We start from the raw sequence: 21426 nt of genomic DNA, 5'->3' as shown, positions 1-21426 counted from the left end.
ACTTGGTTTGTTGATAAATTAACATGTGCCATTAAGGTAAGACAGGGAATATGTAGGAGAAATGATTTTTGAGGAGCTATGGAAGGTGTTTGTAGAATTTGTACTGTTAACACAGAAAGGGGTCAAACCATCGCAAGAGGTGTTGAAATTTCGGGAGGTTGGGTAGTTATAATGGAACGATCTCAGTGGTGGGGTGCACATTTTTGTTCTTATTTATGCTTATTACTTTGTCAAAATCAATCAATGAATAAAAAGAATGTATAAAATGTAAATAAATGTATAAAATACAAATAGGAGAATGGAGGGGGGAGGGAAAGGGGGAAAAGAACTTGGCTTGTGTGTATGTGATACACTTGGAAGAGGTCCTACTGAACTCAGGTGGTCACAATGAAGTAACATTAAGTATAGGCGTTCCGCTACTTCTGTGAGATTTATATTCCAGGCCCTCGCATGCATAAGTGAAATTGTGCAATGTGGGAGACCCTCTAAACTCCGTTTAGAAACCTTCTCTACTGCTCTCTCTTCAACCCATACCAAAAATTATGTATCCTAAATATTTCAAAGCTTTGGGGCAGGCACTGTCGCTGCACTATTCTGCGCATGAGCTCTTAGGCAGGGAGACTGAGCAGCGTAAACAAAGCCTGAGCTCACTGATGTCCTCTTTATCCTCTGGGGAGAGTCTCCTCGTGAGTCGTGAGGACTCTCCAGCTCTCTCCTGCCCAGTGGCGGAGCAAGCTGATCGGGCATCTGGGGCGGGGCCTGGGGGCGGGGCCAGCTGCCTGCAGGGCGGGGCCAGCCAGGGCAGGACGTTCTGCAGGGCCTCCGAGGAGTCTGCCTGCCTCCCCCCACTCAGCTGCCCTACAGCTGTGGGGGAGGCGGCGGGCGGACCGTTTGGGCAACGTGGAGTCTGCGGGCACCCAACCAACCATGTCTTTCCCAGGAGAGAAGCGTGGCTTGGGTGTGCTACAGGCCCCATAGTGAGTGCCGCCCAGGATTTTGTCACACACCACCCCCCGGGCAGACTGCCCCCACTGCACCCCCTTTCTCCACCCTTGCTCCCGCCATTTCCAGGTTTTAATAATAATAATAATAATAATAATAATAATAATAATTTATTATTTATACCCCCACCCATCTGGCTGAGTTTCCCCATCCACTCTGGGCAGCTCCCAATCAAATGTTAAAAGCAGTACAGCATTAAGTATTAAAAACTTCCCTAAACAGGGCTGCCTTCAGATGTCTTTTAAAGATAGGATAGCTCCTTATTTCCTTCACATCTGAAGGGAGGGTGTTCCACAGGGCTGGTGCCACTACCGAGAAGGCCCTCTGCCTGGTTCCCTGTAACCTCACTTCTCGCAATGAGGGAACTGCCAGAAGGCCCTCGGCGCTGGATCTCAGTGTCTGGGCTGAACAATAGGGGCGGAGACGCTCCTTCAGGTATACAAATTATTGAATTATTTAACTGCATGTATATGTGGTCACGTGCGAGTTGATTGTGCCTAAGTGGGGACGACACTTGTACCTTATGTGTGCAGTCTTGGTTGGTTGCTTACACACACATGTACACAAGGGGGCCTTCTGACCAAAATGAAATTGGCCCAAGTTAGAAGGTACAACAGGGAACAACAGTTCCCTACCACATAACAAGGGGAACGCATAACAACTCCCCAGGGTTTTGCAAACTGTCTGGCAATTCTCACCAGTGTAGCTTAGACCAGGGTCAGCAAACCTTTTCAGCAGGAGGCCGATCTACTCTCCCTCAGACCTTGTCGGGGGCTGGACTATATTTTTTTGGGGTGGAAATGAACAAATTCCTATGCCCCACAAATAACCCAGAGATGCATTTTAAATAAAAGGACACATTCTACTCATGTAAAAACGCTGATTCCCAGACCGTCCGCAGGCCGGATTTAGAAAGCGATTGGGCCTGATCTGGCCCCCGAGTCTTAGTTTGCCTACCCATGGCTTAAACTGAACAGGATTGTTTGCTGAAGTATCTTGACGTCTTTCTTGTAGCTGCTATGAAAATGGCAATATTAAGGTCAAGGTCTTAGGGCTGGCGCTCTAATTTGCAAGCACTTTGTAGAGAAAGGTATTAAAACATGGAGTGAGAGCAGGTTTTACTGGCTTCTGGGAGAAAAGGGCCCCTACATTTTATGCAGTAACTGTCTGGAAGATTTAAAGTGAAGAAATAAAACCGGTAAAGAGCACTTCCAATACAGGCACATAATTCAGGTTCATGAAATTGGTAGCCACACAACTAATTTCATGTACCCAAAGAGACTTTTGTGTTCCTTGAACAGCAACTCAGCCCTGACCCCAAGCTGTATGGAAACCTAAATCTCACTAGTCCTCAGGCATCATATTCCATAACCCTCAAAATAATAATAATAATAATAATAATAATAATTTTTATTTATACCCCGCCCTCCCCAGCCATGGCCGGGCTCAGGCTCAGGGCGGCTAACGAGCAAGAATTAATTCTTAATTCTTCTAAATTAAGAATTAGAAGAGAATGTATCAACTGGTGTGCTTTGAATGAATGAGAAAGTTCCCTTTCATCACACACCTGGTACCCTATTATCACAAGACTCTACGAAGAGTTTACCCATTGAAATTAATGGACCTAAGCTCATCACGTCCATTTACTTCAATGGATCTACTCCAAGTATTAATATCAATTGATTTTTTTAAAAAAATGATCCACTGCACTTAAACCCACTAAAAAATAACTTTTTTGTGGTGAGCCGCAAATGAACATTTTCCAAACCTCCAGTATTCTGTCTCCCGACTGCAAGCGGCCATCTTTAACTGCTGCGCCACGAGGTAAAATGCTTTTCACAAATATAGGACCCGGACCATGTACTGAGGAGTCTCTGGTAACCACAGTGAAACCAAGTCCTTCAGGGCCTAAAGTGCAGACACACAGAAAAATATTTGAATCTCACACTACTTTTGCAGCACCTTAATCAAGTACGAGCACAAATACAGTGGAACCTTGGTTCTCAAACACCTTGGTACTCAAACAACTTGGAACCCAAACACTGCAAACCTGGAAGGAAGTGTTCCAGTTTGTGAACTTTTTTCGGAAGCTGGACATGCTCTGTTTTGGGTGTTACACTTCCATTTTGAATGCCACAATTCTGTTTTGAGTGTTACACTGAGGTCTGTCTTTTTGTGAGTGTGTGGAACCCAGTTCAGCTACTGATTGATTGATTGTGTGACTGCAGTACATTGTTTATTGCTTTCGTTTTATGGATCAACGGTCTCGTTTGATAGTAAAATTCATTCAAAATTTCTGTTTCAGGGGTTGTTTTTAAAAGTTTGGAACGGATTAATCCCTTTTGCATTACTTTCTATGGGAAAGCGTGCCTTGGTTTGGGAACGCTTTGGTTTTCGAACGGAGTTCCGGAATGGATCACCGTATTTTCTGCTCTATTGGACGCACCGGACCATAAGACGCACCTAGTTTTTAGGGGAGGAAAACAAGAAATAAGAAAGCAACGCAAAGCCTCCTGAGCTAAGAGGGAGCGCGCCTCGCTCTTCACACAGGAGGCTTTGCAGGACTATCCCTGAAGCCAGGAGAGCAAGCGGGATCGGTGCGCACCGATCCCTCTCGCCCTCCTGGCTTCAGCGAAAGCAAGCCTCCTGGCTTTCCCCCCACCTCCCGGCAAGAGCTGCGCAATCTTTAAAGGGAGCGTAGCTCTTGGGGGCTTTTCTGGGAGGTGGGATGTTAAGTCGTGGGTGAACATATCAGACGACACAGCGATTCTTCAAACAGCTCTTGTTTATTCACAGGCCAGGACAGAACTGAACTGAAGGGCTCAGTCAGCCTGCTTATATAGAGCTCCAGTACCACGTTACTGTAACAACTTTCTAAAACTATCCAATCACTGAACGTCACTTTCGATCCTTCATTTGCATAACTATCTACAGTATCCCCCTACTGGCCCAGGGTGAGAACTTCAGTACATAACACCTCCTGCAAAAGCCAGGGATAGCCGCGCGAAGCCTCTGCAGGGCAGCGGGATGAAGGCTCCCCGCTGCCCCGCGGAGGCTTCATGTGGCTAAGCCAGAAGCTAGAACAGCTAGAGGAAGCACTGCGCAGCGCTCCCTCTTGCTGTTCTGGCTTCTGGCTTAGCCTCGCAGCCTACATTCACTCCATAAGGCGCACACACATTTCCCCTTACTTTTTAAGAGGGGAAAGCTGCGTCTTATAGAGCGAAGAATACAGTAAGTTTGAGAACCAAGGTACCACTGTACTGCGGCTACAAGATACGAAAGTCATTTTAAAAAACATCAGGGGGAGGTTTAACAGACCTTTCTTGAGATCTATCCTTATCCGTTTTGCATTCTTCTTGCTGCCGAAACCCATCAGGGGCGATAAGGTGGGTGATGATGGCTTCCTACTAACTCTTGAAAAGTTGGGACTCTTGGCAGGATGCACCCCCGACTCCAAGTGGTTTGTTCCGGACAAGTCCACTTCCCTTGTCACTGGCTTTGCATAGATGGGAGGTGGAACCTTTGCTCTCAAAACATGTTCCGCGTTATCTGCTGGATATAAAGGTGCGATGGCGGACTTTTCATATTGTTCACGGCTGTGCGGAGGAACCACTTCCAAGACGATAGTCTGGTATTTCATGGCTAGCCGAAAGATATCTTGCGCTCTTGAGAAAACAAGACACAGGAGAAACGTATGAAGATCTGGAAATTGTAAGCCATGCTTAAATGCACACGGAGACAACTTGGAAGTTGCTTTGTGGAAAAGGCTTTTAAAGATCCTTTCCAAAGAGTTCCTTTCCGTTCTTGTAAAAAATTGTTGCCACTTTGCAGTTGGCTTTCTTTGACAAAAATCTTTGCTATTCCCCACTTTTATAGCATTTCATTTTCCCCTTCAGTTTACAGAGCTCTAGCCTCATTTTCTGCTCAAAATTGTGGGATAAGCATTTGTCACTGAGATAGAAGGACCTATTGTTATCAAGCACCATAGAGGAACAGGGATTTCCACACAAACCCCAGAACTGTATCCACTGCAACACAATGACTCCCCAAAGTACTACTGAGTATGTGTGCAACTTGTGTGTATACACACACACACACACACACACACATATTTATACACACACACACACACACACATATACACACACACACATACAGTGGTACCTCAGGTTACATACGCTTCAGGTTACAGGCTCCGCTAACCCAGAAATAGTACCTCGGGTTAAGAACTTTGCTTCAGGATGAGAACAGAAATCGTGCTCTGGTGGTGGTGTGGCGGCAGCAGGAGGCCCTATTAGCTAAAGTGGTACCTCAGGTTAAGAAGTTTCAGGTTAAGAACGGACCTCCAGAACGAATTAAGTACGTAACCAGAGGTACCACTGTATATATATATATACACACACACACACACACACACACACACACACATATAAACACACACACACACACATAAAATTAAACGTTTTCATGTGAATAAAAATCAGTGATTCCAAAGAAAGGCCTATTTTAGTTTTACACAAAACACATCCTTCATCACAGCAAACAATTTCATTTTGGGTGTGTTAGAGAGAGAGAGAGAGAGAGAGAGAGAGAGAGAGAGAGAGAGAGACTTTTTTTGTTCGCATGGAATTATTTAAAAAACAAAATTAAAAATTCAAGAAACAAAAAAAAGGAGCTCGCAACAATCAACAGATCACAAAGCAAGAGAAAAAGTAAATTCATATTTCTTATGGTAGAATATATATCTTCTGGGATGTCATCATCCACCGTATTTAATAAATATGTGTTTTATGAATAAATCACTTTACATTTTTACACATGAGCATTATAACTTCAAAAACTACTGCATGACTAATTGGAAAAAAATATTTTAAAGAACTTATTTAAAAATCTAAAATTCTGGTAAATGCTGTATCCCTAATTATTATAAGACCCGCAAATAATAATAATAATAATAATAATAATAATAGGAGATAAATCAGCAGAAATTCCTTGAACACAAAAAATAATAAAGTAACTGGCTCTGCTTTAAAAAGTAATGAAAAGATCTAACAAATTCTAAAAATTCTATCAGAAATAAATTTCTAGCCTACTAAACTACCTATAGCAAGTGTGCTGGCTCACCCCCATGACTGAGGGGCCAGTGCGCACCACATGTTGATGTGTTGTGCACACGCCTCATGGATTGCACACATGACATCAGCACGTTGCATATGTGCATATTGTCATGGAATATTGAGGGGGCCCATTTCCCTCATTAAATTTTTTGGGGAGGCCTTCGGCCGCTTCTTTATGGCACCCTGACCTATAGGTAACTTACCCAAAAAGGGTTTTCTTAAAAAACAACAACCCAGATTGATGAAATTATTTATCATTTATGACTGGGATCAGGTTATGAGTCTCTTGGGTAAAGGGACCCCTGACCATTAGGTCCAGTCGTGACCGACTCTGGGGTTGCGGCGCTCATCTCGCTTTACTGGCCAAGGGAGCCGGCGTACAGCTTCCAGGTCATGTGGCCAGCATGAATAAGTCACTTCTGGCGAACCAGAGCAGCGCACGGAAACACCGTTTACCTTCCCGCCGGAGCGGTACCTATTTATCTACTTACACTTTGATGTGCTTTTGAACTGCTAGGTTGGCAGGAGCAGGGACTGAGCAATGGGAGCTCACCCCGTCGTGGGGATTCGAACCACCGACCTTCTGATCGGCAAGTCCTAGGCTCTGTGGTTTAACCCACAGCGCCACCCACGTCCCATATGAGTCTCTTAGTTGGATTATTAAATAGCACTTTTCCAAGTGGCTAATAAAACGTTCCGCTTACAGTCAGTCTCTACAGCAACAGAAGATCAGATATTCTATCCCCAATGTGACTCTACTAGAATTTTATTTTATTTTATTTTACTTCATAAGCTTCCGAGGCAAAATTGTTGTATTTTAATCACAGCCAACATTGTAAAACTGACTTTTGGAAGTCTGGATTGATGTGTGCTGCATAAATTCCTCAGGTTAACAGAATAAAACAATTCGGCAAAACTCACTGTGCAAAGGTTTTATCTGCAAGTTCTGTGTCGTTAATTTTCACAATACACTCATTTTCAAGTAAAAGTCCATCCCTCTTAGTTCGGCTGTTCTCCTCAATGCCACGGATATAAAGCCCGAGTATCCTGAAGGTAGGAATGCAAAGTAAGTTATTTGGAGTTAGCTAAATCAGGTATTGAATTTTAAAGTCCCGCTTGCAACTACTACCAGAAGGCATCTCGTTGGCCCCTGGAGGGAATACACACACACACACACACACACACACACCACACTAATGGGGAAGAAACAGGTACATCAGGAAAAACAGACATTTCCAAATGTCAGTAAATTAGTATAGCTTACCTTTCTCATCATTTACCGTATTTTTCACTCTATAGGACGCACCCGACCATAGGACGCACCTTGTTTTAGAGGGGGAGAACAAGGGAAAAAAATCTCTGCCTTTCTGCTCAGCGCCCCTTCAGCGAAGTGGCAGGAGAAACGGAGCCCCTTCCATTTTTCCTCCTGCTTTGCTAAAGGAGCGCTGCGCAGCTCTCCCTTTCCCACATTGCCTTTGCCTTAAGTGATGGCAACCTGAAGCCTCTGGAGCGCAGCGGGAGTTCCCACCGTGCTTCGGAGGCTTCAGGCAGCTTCAGAGAAAGCAACGCGAAGCCTCCGGAGCACAGAGGGAGCGCTCCTTCTGCGCTTCGGAGGCTTTGCGTTGCTATCGCTGAAGCCAAGGAGCCTGCATTCACTCCATAGGATGCACACACATTTCCCCTTATTTTTTGGAGGGGAGAAAGTGCGTCCTATAGAGCACAAAATACGGTACTTCATTTCAATTCATTTATGAATCACTTCACATAAAACATCTCATTTGATGTTGATTGTTTATTTTTTTAGTGAGACTGTCTGTTAATACTTGTCTATTCTACATTTATACTCCAATTCTGAATATTTAAGGAAATTTTTCAAATGAATTGGTTGCGTTTATTTTTTGAGTAAGAATGTCTGCTATACTATTCTGCATTTATAGTCCGATTCCGAATTCTTTCAAGATAATTTTCAAATGAATTTTTGTGTGGTTATCACCAGGAAGTTCCACTTAAATGCAGTATAAGACATCAAAAGTAAACTTAATCATGGTTTGAATAAAACAAAATAACAGAAGCAAGGATGCTTTCAAAACTACATGTTATACAAACCCTTCTGTAACCAACATATTTTATATGATAGCCTCTGGTCTTAAATACTTATTTGAGATGTGGAATATAGACATGTGGATTGAGTTAAGTGTTTTCTAGCAACATAAACCCATTACTTCCTCGTTTTTATTATGTAGCGTCTCAACATTAACATTGTTTTATTGTGTTTTTAAATTTTTAATTTCCTCTCTTTTATTGTGTAACATTTATATATGTATAAACATATATAATTTAAATTATTTCAATTAAGTGAAAAGACAGAAGTAGGGTCCTGAATGTGCACCAACACCTAACTCAAAGAATTTAAAAGTTGACACAAACGCTTAAACAACTATTTTTATCAGTAATATTTGGCGGGGTGTGTGTGTGTGTGTGTCAAAAAACCTCCTAGTATTAGCATAAAGAATTCCCCAACATACTTCTCAGTATTAAGAGTAAAGAGCTCAAAAAACTTTAATGACCTCTCTTGTCCAATTTAAAATCTATTCACAGCCAAATAACGTATACAATTCACAACTTGTAAATACGCTCCATTTGTTTCAAATACAAATGTTCCGCAAAAATAGTAGTAAATTCAGCTGAACGTCACCGAAATCTTTCATTCAAGACAGTTATGCAAACATTCTGCTTGCCTTTCAAAGAAGCAACTTTGCCAAGTCAAGTCTCACAGCATTTGTCAACAAAAATACTAAAGAACAGATAAATTAATCCAGAGTAGGCTTTTTGGAAGGAATGTGGGTGGTGCTGTGGGTTAAACCACAGAGCCTAGGGCTTGCCGATCAGAAGGTCGGTGGTTCGAATCCCCACGACAGGGTGAGCTCCCATTGTTCGGTCCCAGCTCCTGCCAACCTAGCAGTTCGAAAGCACGTCAAAGTGCAAGTAGATAAATAGGTACCGCTCTGGCAGGAAGGTAAACGATGTTTCCATGTGCTGCTCTGGTTTCGCCAGAAGCAGCTTAGTCATGCTGGCCACATGACCCAGAAAAACTGTGGACAAACATTGGCTCCCTCGGCCAGTAAAGTGAGATGAGCGCCGCAACCCCAGAGTCGTTCCTGACTGGACTTAACTGTCTGGTGTCCTTTTAGGGTTTTTGGACAATTCTTTAAGAGACATCCTTGCTTGAAGAGGTAAGTGATCAAGCATTGTTGTATTCAACATAGCGTTGTAAATCCATGCACAACAGGACTTCCATCATTTTAACATGATTAATATTAATATTAATAGTTTTATTATGTCCACCCTGCCCATCTAACTGGGTTGCCACAGGCACTCCGAGCGCCTTACAACATATATAAAAACATAATAGAACACCACACATTAAAAAGCATTATGCACCCTCTAAATTTGTTATGGGGGTCCCCCAACTCTGCAGATTTACAGATGGCACAGGGCACTTGCAGAGGGGAAAGTCCTTTGCGTACCAGCAAGTTGTATTGAGACATAACATTATGTATGAATGTTTTGTTCCTACCTTCTTTCAAGTGGGGAACCAAACTATGAGAGCTGCTTCACATGTAATGCTAAGCCATCCAACTGTTTTTTCCTTACTTTAGGAAGGGAGGATGTGGGAGTGCTTAGTCCATGTGTAGGTAAACGAAGGCCCGGGGGCCAGATCCGGCCCAATCGCCTTCTCAATCCGGCCCACGGACGGTCCGGGAATCAGCGTGTTTTTACACGAGTAGAATGTGTGCTTTTATTTAAATTGCACCTCTGGGTTATTTGTGGGGCATAGGAATTCGTTCATCCACCCCCCCCCCAAACAAAAAATAGTCCGGCCCCCCACAAGGTCTGAGGGACAGTGGACTGGCCCCCTGCTGAAAAAGTTTGCTGAGCCATGGCTTAGTCTGTTTGCACAAGCATACAGATTGTGGGCAGACTAAGTTCCTCACCATTGTATATCACTGGCATTGCATCTGAATGCAAGCAACCAAGGAGTGTGCAAGCAGGGAGATTATTCATCGGGACGTCGTTGTTTTTAAAAAAGTGCCAACTTTCACTTGAAAATACCACAATACTTAATGGAAGCCCTTCCTGTGTCGATTTAAATGAGCCACTCTCTGAATTTATTTATATTTAAGGCAGAAAGGAGACTGAAGTATCACTTGTCAGGGCTGGAGTCAGAGGCAGGTCAGCAAGAAAGGAAGCAGATCTCTGTTGTCAGTGAAATTAACTCTTTATATTCAAGGAAACGGCATACAACTCAACAGCCCTTCCCAGTAGGTCTTGCCACTATGGGGCAGTTGCCAGGACTGCCTTCTAAACCTGCCTTCCAAACCTCTCTGAGGCTTCTCGTCTCCCTGATGTTTCCCAAGAAGTCTCAAACTGCGTCTGCGCACCTCTGACTTCTTTCCCGCTCTTCTCAATACTCTGTGAGTTCTTGGAGGGGGAGGAGAGCTTGCAGATTCTCCAGCAGTCCCTTGACTCCCCTCCTCTGCTTCAGACCCAGAGTCTGAACTGCTCCCTGCCCCAGGCTCTTCCTGCTCACTGAAGCCTGTTGCCCTTTCAGTATGTGGGACCCGCTCCCAATCTTCACCCTCCGATCTCTCCTCAGTGTCCCACCACCAATAGGAGCCTTCCTCCTCTGGGGGTTCCCTGGAGGGGGGTTCACTGGCTGGTGCCCCCCATCACTCCTCTTTGTCCAGCCAGTCCCTGACATCATTTGTCACCCACAAGACTGACAACTTCTTGTTGTAGTCACAACAAACTAATAGTAGTAATAGTAATAGTAATAATTTTTATGCCACCCATCTGACTGGGTTGCCCCAGCCATAATGGGCGGCTCCCAAGAAAAAAATAGTAAAAATGCTGCTTCCGAGTAACACTGCGCAAGGACCTTGCAGGTTTGCACACTCCTCCTTGCACTGCATGCATGATATTATCTACCGTATTTTTTGCTCCATAGGACACACTTTTTCCCCTCCAAAAATTAAGGGGAAATGTGTGTGCGTCCTATGGAGCGAATGCAGGCTCCTTGGCTTCAGCGATAGCAACGCGAAGCCTCCGAAGCGCAGAGGGAGCGCTCCTTCCACGCTCCTGCCACGCTCCAGAGGCTTCCCGTTGCTTTCGCTGAAGCCTGGAGAGCGAGAGGGGTCGGTGCGCACCGACCCCTCTCACTCTCCAGGCTTCAGGGATAGCCGCCTGAAGCCTCCGGAGCACAGCAGGAGCTCCGGCTGTGCTCCGGAGGCTTCGGGTTCCTTTCGCTGAAGCCGGGAGTCCAAGACTCTCCTGGCTTCAGCAGAGAGGGAAAGCTGCGCAGCGCCTCTTCAGCCAAGCAGGAGGAGAAATGGAAGGGGCTCCGTTTCTCCTGCCGCTTCGCTGAAGGGGTGCTGAGCAGAGAGGGGGAGGGTTTTTTTTCTTGTTCTCTCCCTCTAAAACAAGGTGCGTCCTATAGATAAAAAAATACGGTAGTTAGCATTTGCAAAACAGCTTCAAAACTTAAGTTTCAAAACTCTAGATTCAAGCTACCCGTGATGAGCGTTAGCAGTGGGGTGTAATTCAACATGACAGCTAATGCTGAAAAAGGGAGGGAATTTACACAAGAGGGAAAGGAAGCATACAAGACCATGGTTAAGAGATTAGGAAATGTTGTTTCATAACAGACCAAATACATCATGAAAACCATACCCTGAAGTAAAAATGTTGATAAGTCTTAAATTGAGGTGCAAAGGTTTGAATCTCTTAGTTTAAGGCATGTGCACAACAGCTGACCACCATATTAAAATGATCAAATATAGGATAATCAAGAAGAAGAAAAACATATGGTATTTTCTTTATGTGACAAAATGTTCTGCAAGGGGGAACATAATTTAATTTAGATGCCGTCATCTATTTCTATTTAAGGAGTAAGGAGCGCAGATATGAGAGACAGGTGGAATCCTGTTCTGGGCGCCACAATGTAAGAAGGATGTTGACAAGCTGGAATGTGTGGCGAGGAGGGCAACCAAGATGACCAAGGGTCTGAAAACCAAGCCTTATGAGGAACAGTTGAGGGAACTGGATATGTTTAGTCTGGTAAAGAGGAAGCGGAGAGGAGATATGATAGCCATCTTCAAATACCTAAAGGGCTGTCAAACAGAGGATGGAGAAAACTTGCTTTCTCCAGCTCCTGAGGAGGGGAGGACCCAAACTAATGGGTTCAAGTTCCAAGAAAGGAGATTTCTACTAAATACCCGGAAGAACTTTCCGACAGTACGAGCTGTTAAACACTGGAACAGACTCTCTCTGGAGGTTGAGGACTCTCCTTCCTTGGAGGTTTTTAAGCAGAGGTGGGTGGCTTAAATCCACATAAATGGTGGATCTGTCATGTATGTTCTAGTTGAGATTATTGCATTGTGGTCGGGTTGGACTACATGAGCCTCGGGATCCCTTCCATGGTTCTGTGAGAACCAAAAGGGACACAAACATCATCTCCTTTTTCCCTACACCTTTGAGCCACTTCAGCGTATCTACAATCAACATGCTTATGCATAAGGTGTTTAGGACAAAACAATAACAACCACCGAGTTCGTTTTCATCAGAATGGCAATGCAAATCCTTACCTTCCGCTTAATGATGAAATATATGGTACCACATGGATCCCCAGTGGTCCGCCTTCCCCAGAAATCTCTACTGCTCTTGTCACACCACTAAGGAAGAGGAGGGGGAAACAGACATGGTTACATTCAACAAAAATCGGAGAGCAATAGTCTCACCAGGAGACCAGCCTACCACCAACCTTGTTGTTGTTTCAATGCCAGGCAAAGATGTTTTCGTTTTCCTGGGAATTTGGGCAACATCCATAATTCGCTTTTTTTGTATTGTTAAAACTGTTTTTTATAGGTCTGTGTGATTTTATCCTTGTTTCTTCTTGCTTGGCCATACATAGCTTTGAGGCTGTTGCTTTTTAAGTTAGAAGCTATACAGTAATGTATTAAGCCTAAACTTTAAGACAAAAGCAGCTGTGAAAGGTCAACAAAAGTAGAATAGTCCTACTTCAGCCCTGATCTCATTGACACATTTCTTCTCCTTTATTCTAGTATTGGTTCCGCATTGTGGGGCCTTTTGTATTCTCCCCAGGAGAATGTGTGCAATAATAATTGTGGCTAAAGACAGGGATGAGAAGGCTTTTTAATATATATACTTGTGCTACAACATTTGAAGTGGGCTCATGTGGAGGTAATACTTATCTGACAATGCCCACTCCAAAACAGTCGTACCTTGGTTCTCGAACGCCTTGCGACTCAAATGTTTTGGCTCCAGAACGCAACAAACCCAGAAGTGAGTGTTTTCCGGTTTGCGAATGTTTTTTGGAAACCCGAATGTCCGATGTAGCTTCCGCAGTTGAGTGCAGGAAGCTCCTGTGGCCAATCGGAAGCCGCGCCTCAGTTTTTGAACGTTTCCGGAAGTCGAACCGACTTCTGGGACAGATTCCCTTCGAGAACCAAGGTGCAACTGTAATGAAGTTGGACTAACGACCTGCTTCTGATCTTCACTTCCTAGACGTAGTGATTGCATCTCTTTCACAAACATGCTCAGCTCAGTATGGGATGTCTCTCAAAACCGAAAGTTTACTTCAGCCTCTGTGTGATGTCTTGTTCTTGTCTGGACAACCATCTATTAGCGCACACTTGACCACAACAGCTCTTTCTTCCTGTTTTGTTCCCCGTTTCATTTCCTGCAGTGTTGTGGATTTAATAAGTGGATAATGTTCTGTGTTGATTGACACAATTTCCTGATTACCTTGTTATCACATCCCTGGTGCTTTCATATGCCATGCTCAGGTGTCCGTCACTGCTAATCATTTTTCTAGAATTATATCTGAGCCCTGCCAGGTTCAGGATGGGAAAGGAATCAACTGCATTAACTGAAAAGTTTTGTGGACATGGAAGTACACTTTTATCCATGACAGGTTATGGCAGGCATAAGCAAACTCGGCCCTCCAGATGTTTTGGGACTACAATTCCCGTTATCCCTGACCACTGGTCTTCCTAGCTAGAGATGATGGGAGTTGTAGTCCCAAAACACCTGCAGGGCCGAGTTTGCCTATGCCTGGGTTATGGTCTGACAGACCTGTTATGTGCTAACCACGAGTGTGGTGATCTCTCTCAGCTGCTGTAAGACCTGGTTCGCATGGTGATCTCATACTAGAACCCTGGGGATAGTAACTGCTGGGCTTCTTGCCCATTCTCTTCTACTTTGGCGATCCTTCATAACTGTGTAAGATTGTCTTCCATGAACACAGTCTTAGCAGTGAGTCCATAAGTGACTGGGGAGGCCAATTCTGGATCCACACGTCCTTCCACAGTGGGGACATACGCTCCCACAGGGTGGGAGTTGATCACAGAGAGGGTTTGCCAAACGTGCCTTCCTCTTAGCTCGTTTCTCCCTTTTGCTCTGAGTTTGAGCATTTGCAGAGGTGAAGAGCAGGGGCCCAATGCAAGGATTCAGTGTACTTGCCAATGTGCGTTGCATTAAAAGGTAAAGGTAAAGGGACCCCTGACCATTAGGTCCAGTCGTGACCGACTCTGGGGTTGTGGCGCTCATCTCGCTTTATTGGCCGAGGGAGCCGGCGTACAGCTTCCGGGTCATGTGGCCAGCATGACTAAGCCGCTTCTGGCGAACCAGAGCAGCGCACGGAAATGCCGTTTACCTTCCCGCCGGAGCGGTACCTATTTATCTACTTGCACTTTGACGTGCTTTCGAACTTCTAGGTTGGCAGGAGCAGGGACCGAGCAATGGGAGCTCACCCTGTCGCGGGGATTCGAACTGCCGACCTTCTGATCAGCAAGTCCTAGGCTCTGTGGTTTAACCCACAGCGCCATCCACGTCCCACATACATTGCATTAGATATGTACAAAATAACTGCAGGCTCCCATGTGTAGGTTCACAGGTGGGCTGGATGAGGTAGCTGTTCGATGGAGTAAGCTTGTTTTCTCCTGCTCTGGAGGATAGGACCCAAACCAATGAATTCAAGTTACAGTGAAACCTCGGGTTAAGAACTGGTACCAAAGCTGGCCTGATACAACCCCGGCCGATCCAATGGAGCCTTTAAATGAGTAACCTATGCATGATGCAATTTCAGAATGCCAAGTAATCAACTGTTAATAAACCAAGTATCTACTTTCTAATAGCCTTGGATTAATTTTTTATTAACAGAGCTATTTTTATGATGGAAAAAAAAAAACATGTTTCAGTGTGAGGCTTGCAAAAATATTTCTGTTTCTACATGTCGCACTACGGGGTGGAATTACATGACTGGCGATACATTCCTAAACTACAGTATAATGCCTTGTTATTTTTAACCTCTTCCAATTAAGAGGTATTGGACAAGAAACATGAATGTAAGAAAGGGGGGAAGGAAAAAGAAAGAAAGAAAGAAAGAAAGAAAGAAAGAAAGAAAGAAAGAAAGAAAGAAAGCTTCAAGTCATTAGCTATTATGGAGCACATTAAAATTCTACGCAAGGGTGTGTGATTTTATTGAGCTTGCTATTACGCCACCACGTTTGTTTATTGTTAAATAAGAAAATGTACCGTTTTTTGTAGACAGAGATTTTGCTAACTGGTAGTAAACAAAACACCTCTCTTTCTCTTCCCCCACATATTTCCCATCTTCCTATAAGCACACAAAGAAATATTCTCATGTGGGTTTGTGTTTTTTTGGGGGGGAGGGAATCACAGTTTTCCATTCTCTCATTTTGAGACAAAATGAAAAATGGTGTTTACTGTCTTCTTGATACATACAGTAATTTTAACAAGATATACATGGGAAAGTAATAGGGGTAAGGCATGCAGGCCTATATTGAAAGGGGTTTTTAACTTGTCTGAAATCTTGGTTAAAACAAACACACACAAGCAAACACACACACACTTTGGTTTAGGGCTTCAATTGCAACATTTTGGAGGTCCCAGGTCGCAAGGTGGTTAGACTGGTCTCAACTAGGGCCAGGGCCTTTTCAGTACTGGCCCCGATCTGGTGGAACACTCTGTCACAAGGGACTAGGGCCCTGCGGGACTTGACATCTTTCTGCAGGGCCTGCAAGACAGAGCTGTTCTGCCTGGCCTTTGGTTTGGACTCAGTCTGACCCTTATGTTTCCCTTCCCCCTTATGGTTTTGATCTATGGGCTACTTTTAAAATGAGGCTGCATTTTAAATTGCATTTTAACTTGTATTTTAAATTGGGTCCCCCCCCCCCATTAAGTTTTTATTGTAATTTTACTGGTGTTAGCCGCACTGAGGGCGGGGAGGGCGGGGTATAAATAAAATTTATTATTATTATTATTAGTGCTAAATCTAGCTCCATTCAGCTACCAGGTACCTGCGGTTTTCAACACTGCCACTGAGACTTCCTTAAAACCACATCGAATGCAAAAATCGCAAGCAGTTCTGAATTTGAGAGTATGCTCCCAGATTTGATGTTCTTAGCCAGGTGCTCTTAACCGCCTCACCACTGTCACCATAAAAGGTTTAAAAATCAGATAGGAGAACAAGGCACCTTCTTACCAGAATATTTATATTTGGCAAATCTTTATCTGATTAGGAAACTCGTTGCTTCCTGCTCATTAACGATCTGACCACCGAGATCCTTTAATTCAAAAACGCCAGAACGAGTAACGCAAATGTAACATAATTGAAGGTGGCAGCCATGTAGAAAAGTTACCGCTAACATAATACGCCTGCTCCCCCACCACCCAAATCTTACTATCACTTCCCCTGCAGTTCAAAGCCATCAGCAGGTCAGAGATTGGCTGTTCCATCTCCTCCATCTTTTCATCCACCACCCACCAAAACTAACGCTCTCATTGGGACCATGCTGTTCTTAATTTGGTTTAGCTGAAGCAGAATGATATGATGATATATACAAAGAGCAGAAGAAAGCATGGCGAAGAATGAGAAGGACAAATTAGGAAGCAAGGAGAGAGACTTGCAATTACATACATGCTGGTGAAATGTTATTTCATTACAATCAGGGTCAGCAGGAGAGGACATAGACATGGCCCACCCCACCCCACCCAAATAGACACATCATAGCAGAATGCCACTGTATTTCTGCAGGGCGAAGCTTAACTGCCTCCCCCTGCCCCCGATATTTTACAGTGGTACCTCGAGTTATGTACTTAATTCGTTCCGGAGGTCTGTTCTTAACCTGAAGCACCACTTTAGCTAATGGGGCCTCCCGCTGCCACCGCGCCGCCAGAGCATGATTTCTGTTCTCCTCCTGAAGCAAAGTTCTTAACCCGAGGTACTATTTCTGGGTTAGCGGAGTCTGTAACCTGAAGCGTAAGTAACCTGAGGTACCACTGTATTCAAGTTGGCACCCCTGGATGGGTTTGGGCCAGTCACTATTTGGCCTTGCTCTCATATCACAGTAAAGGCCTGTACCTTACTAAAAAGGTAAAGGTACCCCTGACTGTTAGGTCCAGTCGCGGACGCCTCTGGGATTGCGCGCTCATCTCGATCTATAGGCTGAGGGAGCCGGCGTTTGTCCACTGACAGCTTCCGGGTCATGTGGCCAGCATGACTAAGCCACTTCTGGCAAAACCAGAGCAGCGCACGGAAATGCTGTTTACCTTCCCGCCAGAGCGGTACCTATTTATCTACTTGCACTTTGACGTGCTTTCGAACCGCTAGGTGGGCAGGAGCTGGGACTGAACAATGGGAGCTCACCCCGTCACGGGGATTCGAACCGCTGACCTTCTAATCGGCAAGTCCTAGGCTCTGTGGTTTAGACCACAGTGCCACCCGCGTCCCTCTGTGGTTTGCTAGGACTGCCCAAACATAGAGAGGAGCTTATGTCCAATATATTCCTCCCCAGTTCTTTTAGTGTGGTACACCAACTAATCCAATGGACTGAGGAGGAATGGTACGAGCCTTCGCCACCCTTTCTGAACCTTCCCACGGGCAGGAGGACAGTATTGATTTAGAACAGTGGTTTGCAGAGGACATACTCCAGAGGAGGAAAGCTGGGAAATACTGGAATAGCTAGAAGAGGAAACACCAGAAGAGAGACAGCTGGCAGATTCAGTGTCCTTGGACAATATTCCTGACCCCCCCCCCTTGCTTACGACTAGACAGGCTCTGGGAGTAATAGAACAGAAAGCACAGAGGCAACAAGCTCAGATTACCCAACATAGGAGTGATGTAGATTAATGGGGATGGAGGGGGTGAACCTTAACTGGGAGCAACACCATTTTTAGAGAGATATGCCTTCCTTTGTCTGTCGTGGTGATTATTAAAGAATTAAAGACGCACCAGACCATAAGACACACCTAGTTTTTGGAGGAGGAAAACAAGAAAAAAAATATTCTGAATCCCAGAAGCCAGAACAGCAAGAGGGATCTGGCTTCTGGGATAGCCTCTTGCTGTTCTGGCTTATGGAATAGCTACGCGAAGGCTCTTCCGGGCAGCGGGAGGAAGGCTCCCCCAAGAGCCGCGCTCCCTTTAAAGAGCGCATGGAGTGTGGGGGGGGCTCTTTAAAGGGAGTGCTAAGCAGAGCCTCCTGCCTGCGTTTGCTCCATAAGACGCACACACGTTTTCCCTTACTTTTTAGGAGGGGAAAAGTGCGTCTTATAGAGCGAAAAATACGGTAACTGGTAAGAACGTTCCTTTTCATTTAATTTGCTTAATTACTGTCACAAGGAGAGGTATCTGATTCCCCAAAGCCTGATATCCAGAGTCTGGCTTAATGTATTGTCTGAACCCAGAAACATGGGTCAGACCTCTTCTCATGTACCACTGTCTGTAACCTCAAGTCATTTTCTCCTATGGATGCCAACAGCTACTCTCAGGGATATCGTTCTGCTGGGCACAAAACTGACCCTCCCAGTAGAAAGCACTGGTGACCCCAGTTCCAGCTGTGTTTGAGGGGGAGGTAACATTGTGTAAATGTTCTGGGAGAAAGTTCCAGGTGGCTACTCTGGAGAGCAGTTTGTAACCTGCCATTCAGTTAACTTTATGTTGTTATGATGCATGTTTCATATGGTCACATTTAATAGCTGCGAAGGAAATGTTATACAGTGGTACCTCGGGTTACATATGCTTCAGGTTACATACGCTTCAGGTTACAGACTCCGCTAACCCAGAAATAGCAACTCGGGTTAAGAACTTTGCTTCAGGATGAGAACAGAAATCGTGCTCCGGTGGTGGTGCGGTGGCAGCAGGAGGCCCCATTAGCTAAAGTGGCGCTTCAGGTTAAGAACAGTTTCAGGTTAAGAACGGACCTCCAGAACGAATTAAGTACATAACCAGAGGTACCACTGTATATCAGCTGCCATTTGAATTTTGCATTATAAGAACTCATGTCGCTTTTTCCGTTCTGGATTTCTAGCATGACCCAACGGTGTGGGAGTTTCATGAGTAAATCTCACAATGCCTTCTTCCATGTTTGAAACCAGTCACAGGGGGAGGTTTGTGAGTTACACGGGGGGTCACATGGCAATGAGGGAGTTAACCTTTTCTCCCCATCCCACAATGCAGTGTGCTCCAATTAAAAATGCCACCGTGGTTACTATTAGCCTGGGGTTGGGGGGCAGACATCTAACTTTTTTCTCCTTCCAGAGCTAACAGAAGCTTGGAGAGAGGGATTGGGGAAATCACATGCTGGAGAAAGTTAAAATCCTCTCTGCCCACTATGCAAACCCTATTTTTCCCATCCTTGCCCCTCAGCTACTTTAAGCAAATTTGAAGGTCTAGACATGTATCTCCCATGTCACATCTAGTTTGGCCCCAGGTAATGTGACAATAAAGAGGCTTTCAAGCATCCTGAAATCTACCTGGTGTAAATATCTGCCATTTCTCTTCAACAAATTGATTTAAGGAACTATATTATTTGATCTACGATAGGCAGAATGTCACGAGCCATACATAAACACACACATTTATACATCCAAAAGATGTATGAGGTTTTTCTTTTAAAAAAGTAAAAAAACAGATAAGGTACAGTAAAGTAGAAATGAAATATAAATGTATTCATACATACTTGAAAATGAATTTTGTTTTCTGAGATGCCAGAGCTTCGCTGTGTGCAGCAAGATCCCAATCTTCTGAAGACGAGTGGGTCAAACCCTAAAGAGATTTTGAAAATGTGCATTTTAATGTTAAATAATATGATTTGGATTTAGAGCAGTTGTTAATACTTATGAATTACACCTCCAAACCGAAAAGCAAACGTCTAGGAATTCCAGCATTACTCATGCCAACAACTGCTCCATTCCTCTTCTGCAACAAGACTTGATGATCTGATGTTGCTTTTTTTCCACCGTTTCACGAAGCAGTTAGAATGGTAAGGCTGGATAGAAAGGGGGGAAGCAACTGAGACACATGCTCACAAACTGCCACATGTGAGCAGAAAGTGGAAAGTGGAAAGAGGAGAATTTCCTTACAGCAAATTCATTTTTAAAAATCCTGATAAATGTAGCTGAACATAGTGAGTGCAATGTAGATTTTTGCAAGGGCCTCCAACCTAGCAGTGGAGAATCCTCTGGAAAAACAATCTCTCAAAGGACCTGTTGATATATATATTATTTCAACCTGAAAGGAAAATAGGAAGGATGTTCATGGGTGAACTCCATATCTGCCAAAATGAGCCTAGGGAGATCAGGCATGGGTCCTTGCTGGTCAGAAGGATTATTGAGGAAAATCTTGGAACCGTAGGGAAACTATGGTTCACAACAACCCACATTGTTTAAATGGAAACCTTATCAGGACGAGCATGAATCTAAACCAGGCATAGGCAAACTCCGGTCCTCCAGATGTTTGGGACTACAATTCCCATCATCCCTGACCACTGGTACTGTTAGCTAGGGATGATGGGAATTGTAGTCCCAAACATCTGGAGTTTGCCTATGCCTGATCTAAACGTATTTTGACATGGCATCACTTTCATAAATGATATTCTAAAATGGACAACACTAACTTATTTTTTTAAATATTTGGGTGGAACAGACCCTCCCCCTCTCTGTATCATGAACTGAAACTGAATCTGAATGTCACCATCTAGTTCAAGCCACTTTATATAAGAAAATAATTGTGGCTGAAAATGTCAAGATTAATTAGTGAAGTCCTGTTTCATCCAGAGTATCAACACTGATACCGAGCGATCTAATTTCAGCTATAAATGATGTAATGTGAAGTAATAACACAGCAAACAAATGTTGAACAAATGACTTTTTTTCTCTCACAAGGGATTTCAGGATAGCAGAATACATTGAGATGAGCCAATTCACC

General features: G+C 44.2%; 1 protein-coding gene across 2 annotated transcripts in view; it reads right to left on the bottom strand.

Annotated features, from left to right (window-relative positions):
- The window catches only part of PARD3B (par-3 family cell polarity regulator beta), a 599449-nt gene that overhangs the window by 411461 nt on the left and 166562 nt on the right, over positions 1 to 21426 (bottom strand). For both annotated transcript variants that reach the window (XM_081015796.1, XM_081015795.1), the window contains exons 5-9: positions 20180 to 20265; positions 12764 to 12850; positions 7041 to 7166; positions 4321 to 4667; positions 2771 to 2910 (exon numbers count right to left, since the gene is read on the bottom strand). In XM_081015796.1, coding sequence (XP_080871922.1) covers positions 2771 to 2910; positions 4321 to 4667; positions 7041 to 7166; positions 12764 to 12850; positions 20180 to 20265 — 786 coding nt within the window. The remainder of the gene's footprint in view (positions 1 to 2770; positions 2911 to 4320; positions 4668 to 7040; positions 7167 to 12763; positions 12851 to 20179; positions 20266 to 21426) is intronic.

This window comes from Podarcis pityusensis, assembly GCF_964106645.2.
Source record: "Podarcis pityusensis genome assembly, chromosome: 1".
Classification (NCBI taxonomy): Eukaryota; Metazoa; Chordata; class Lepidosauria; order Squamata; family Lacertidae; genus Podarcis; species Podarcis pityusensis.
Note: the sequence above shows the minus strand (reverse complement) of the source record. Positions and strands in the feature narration are given on the sequence as shown.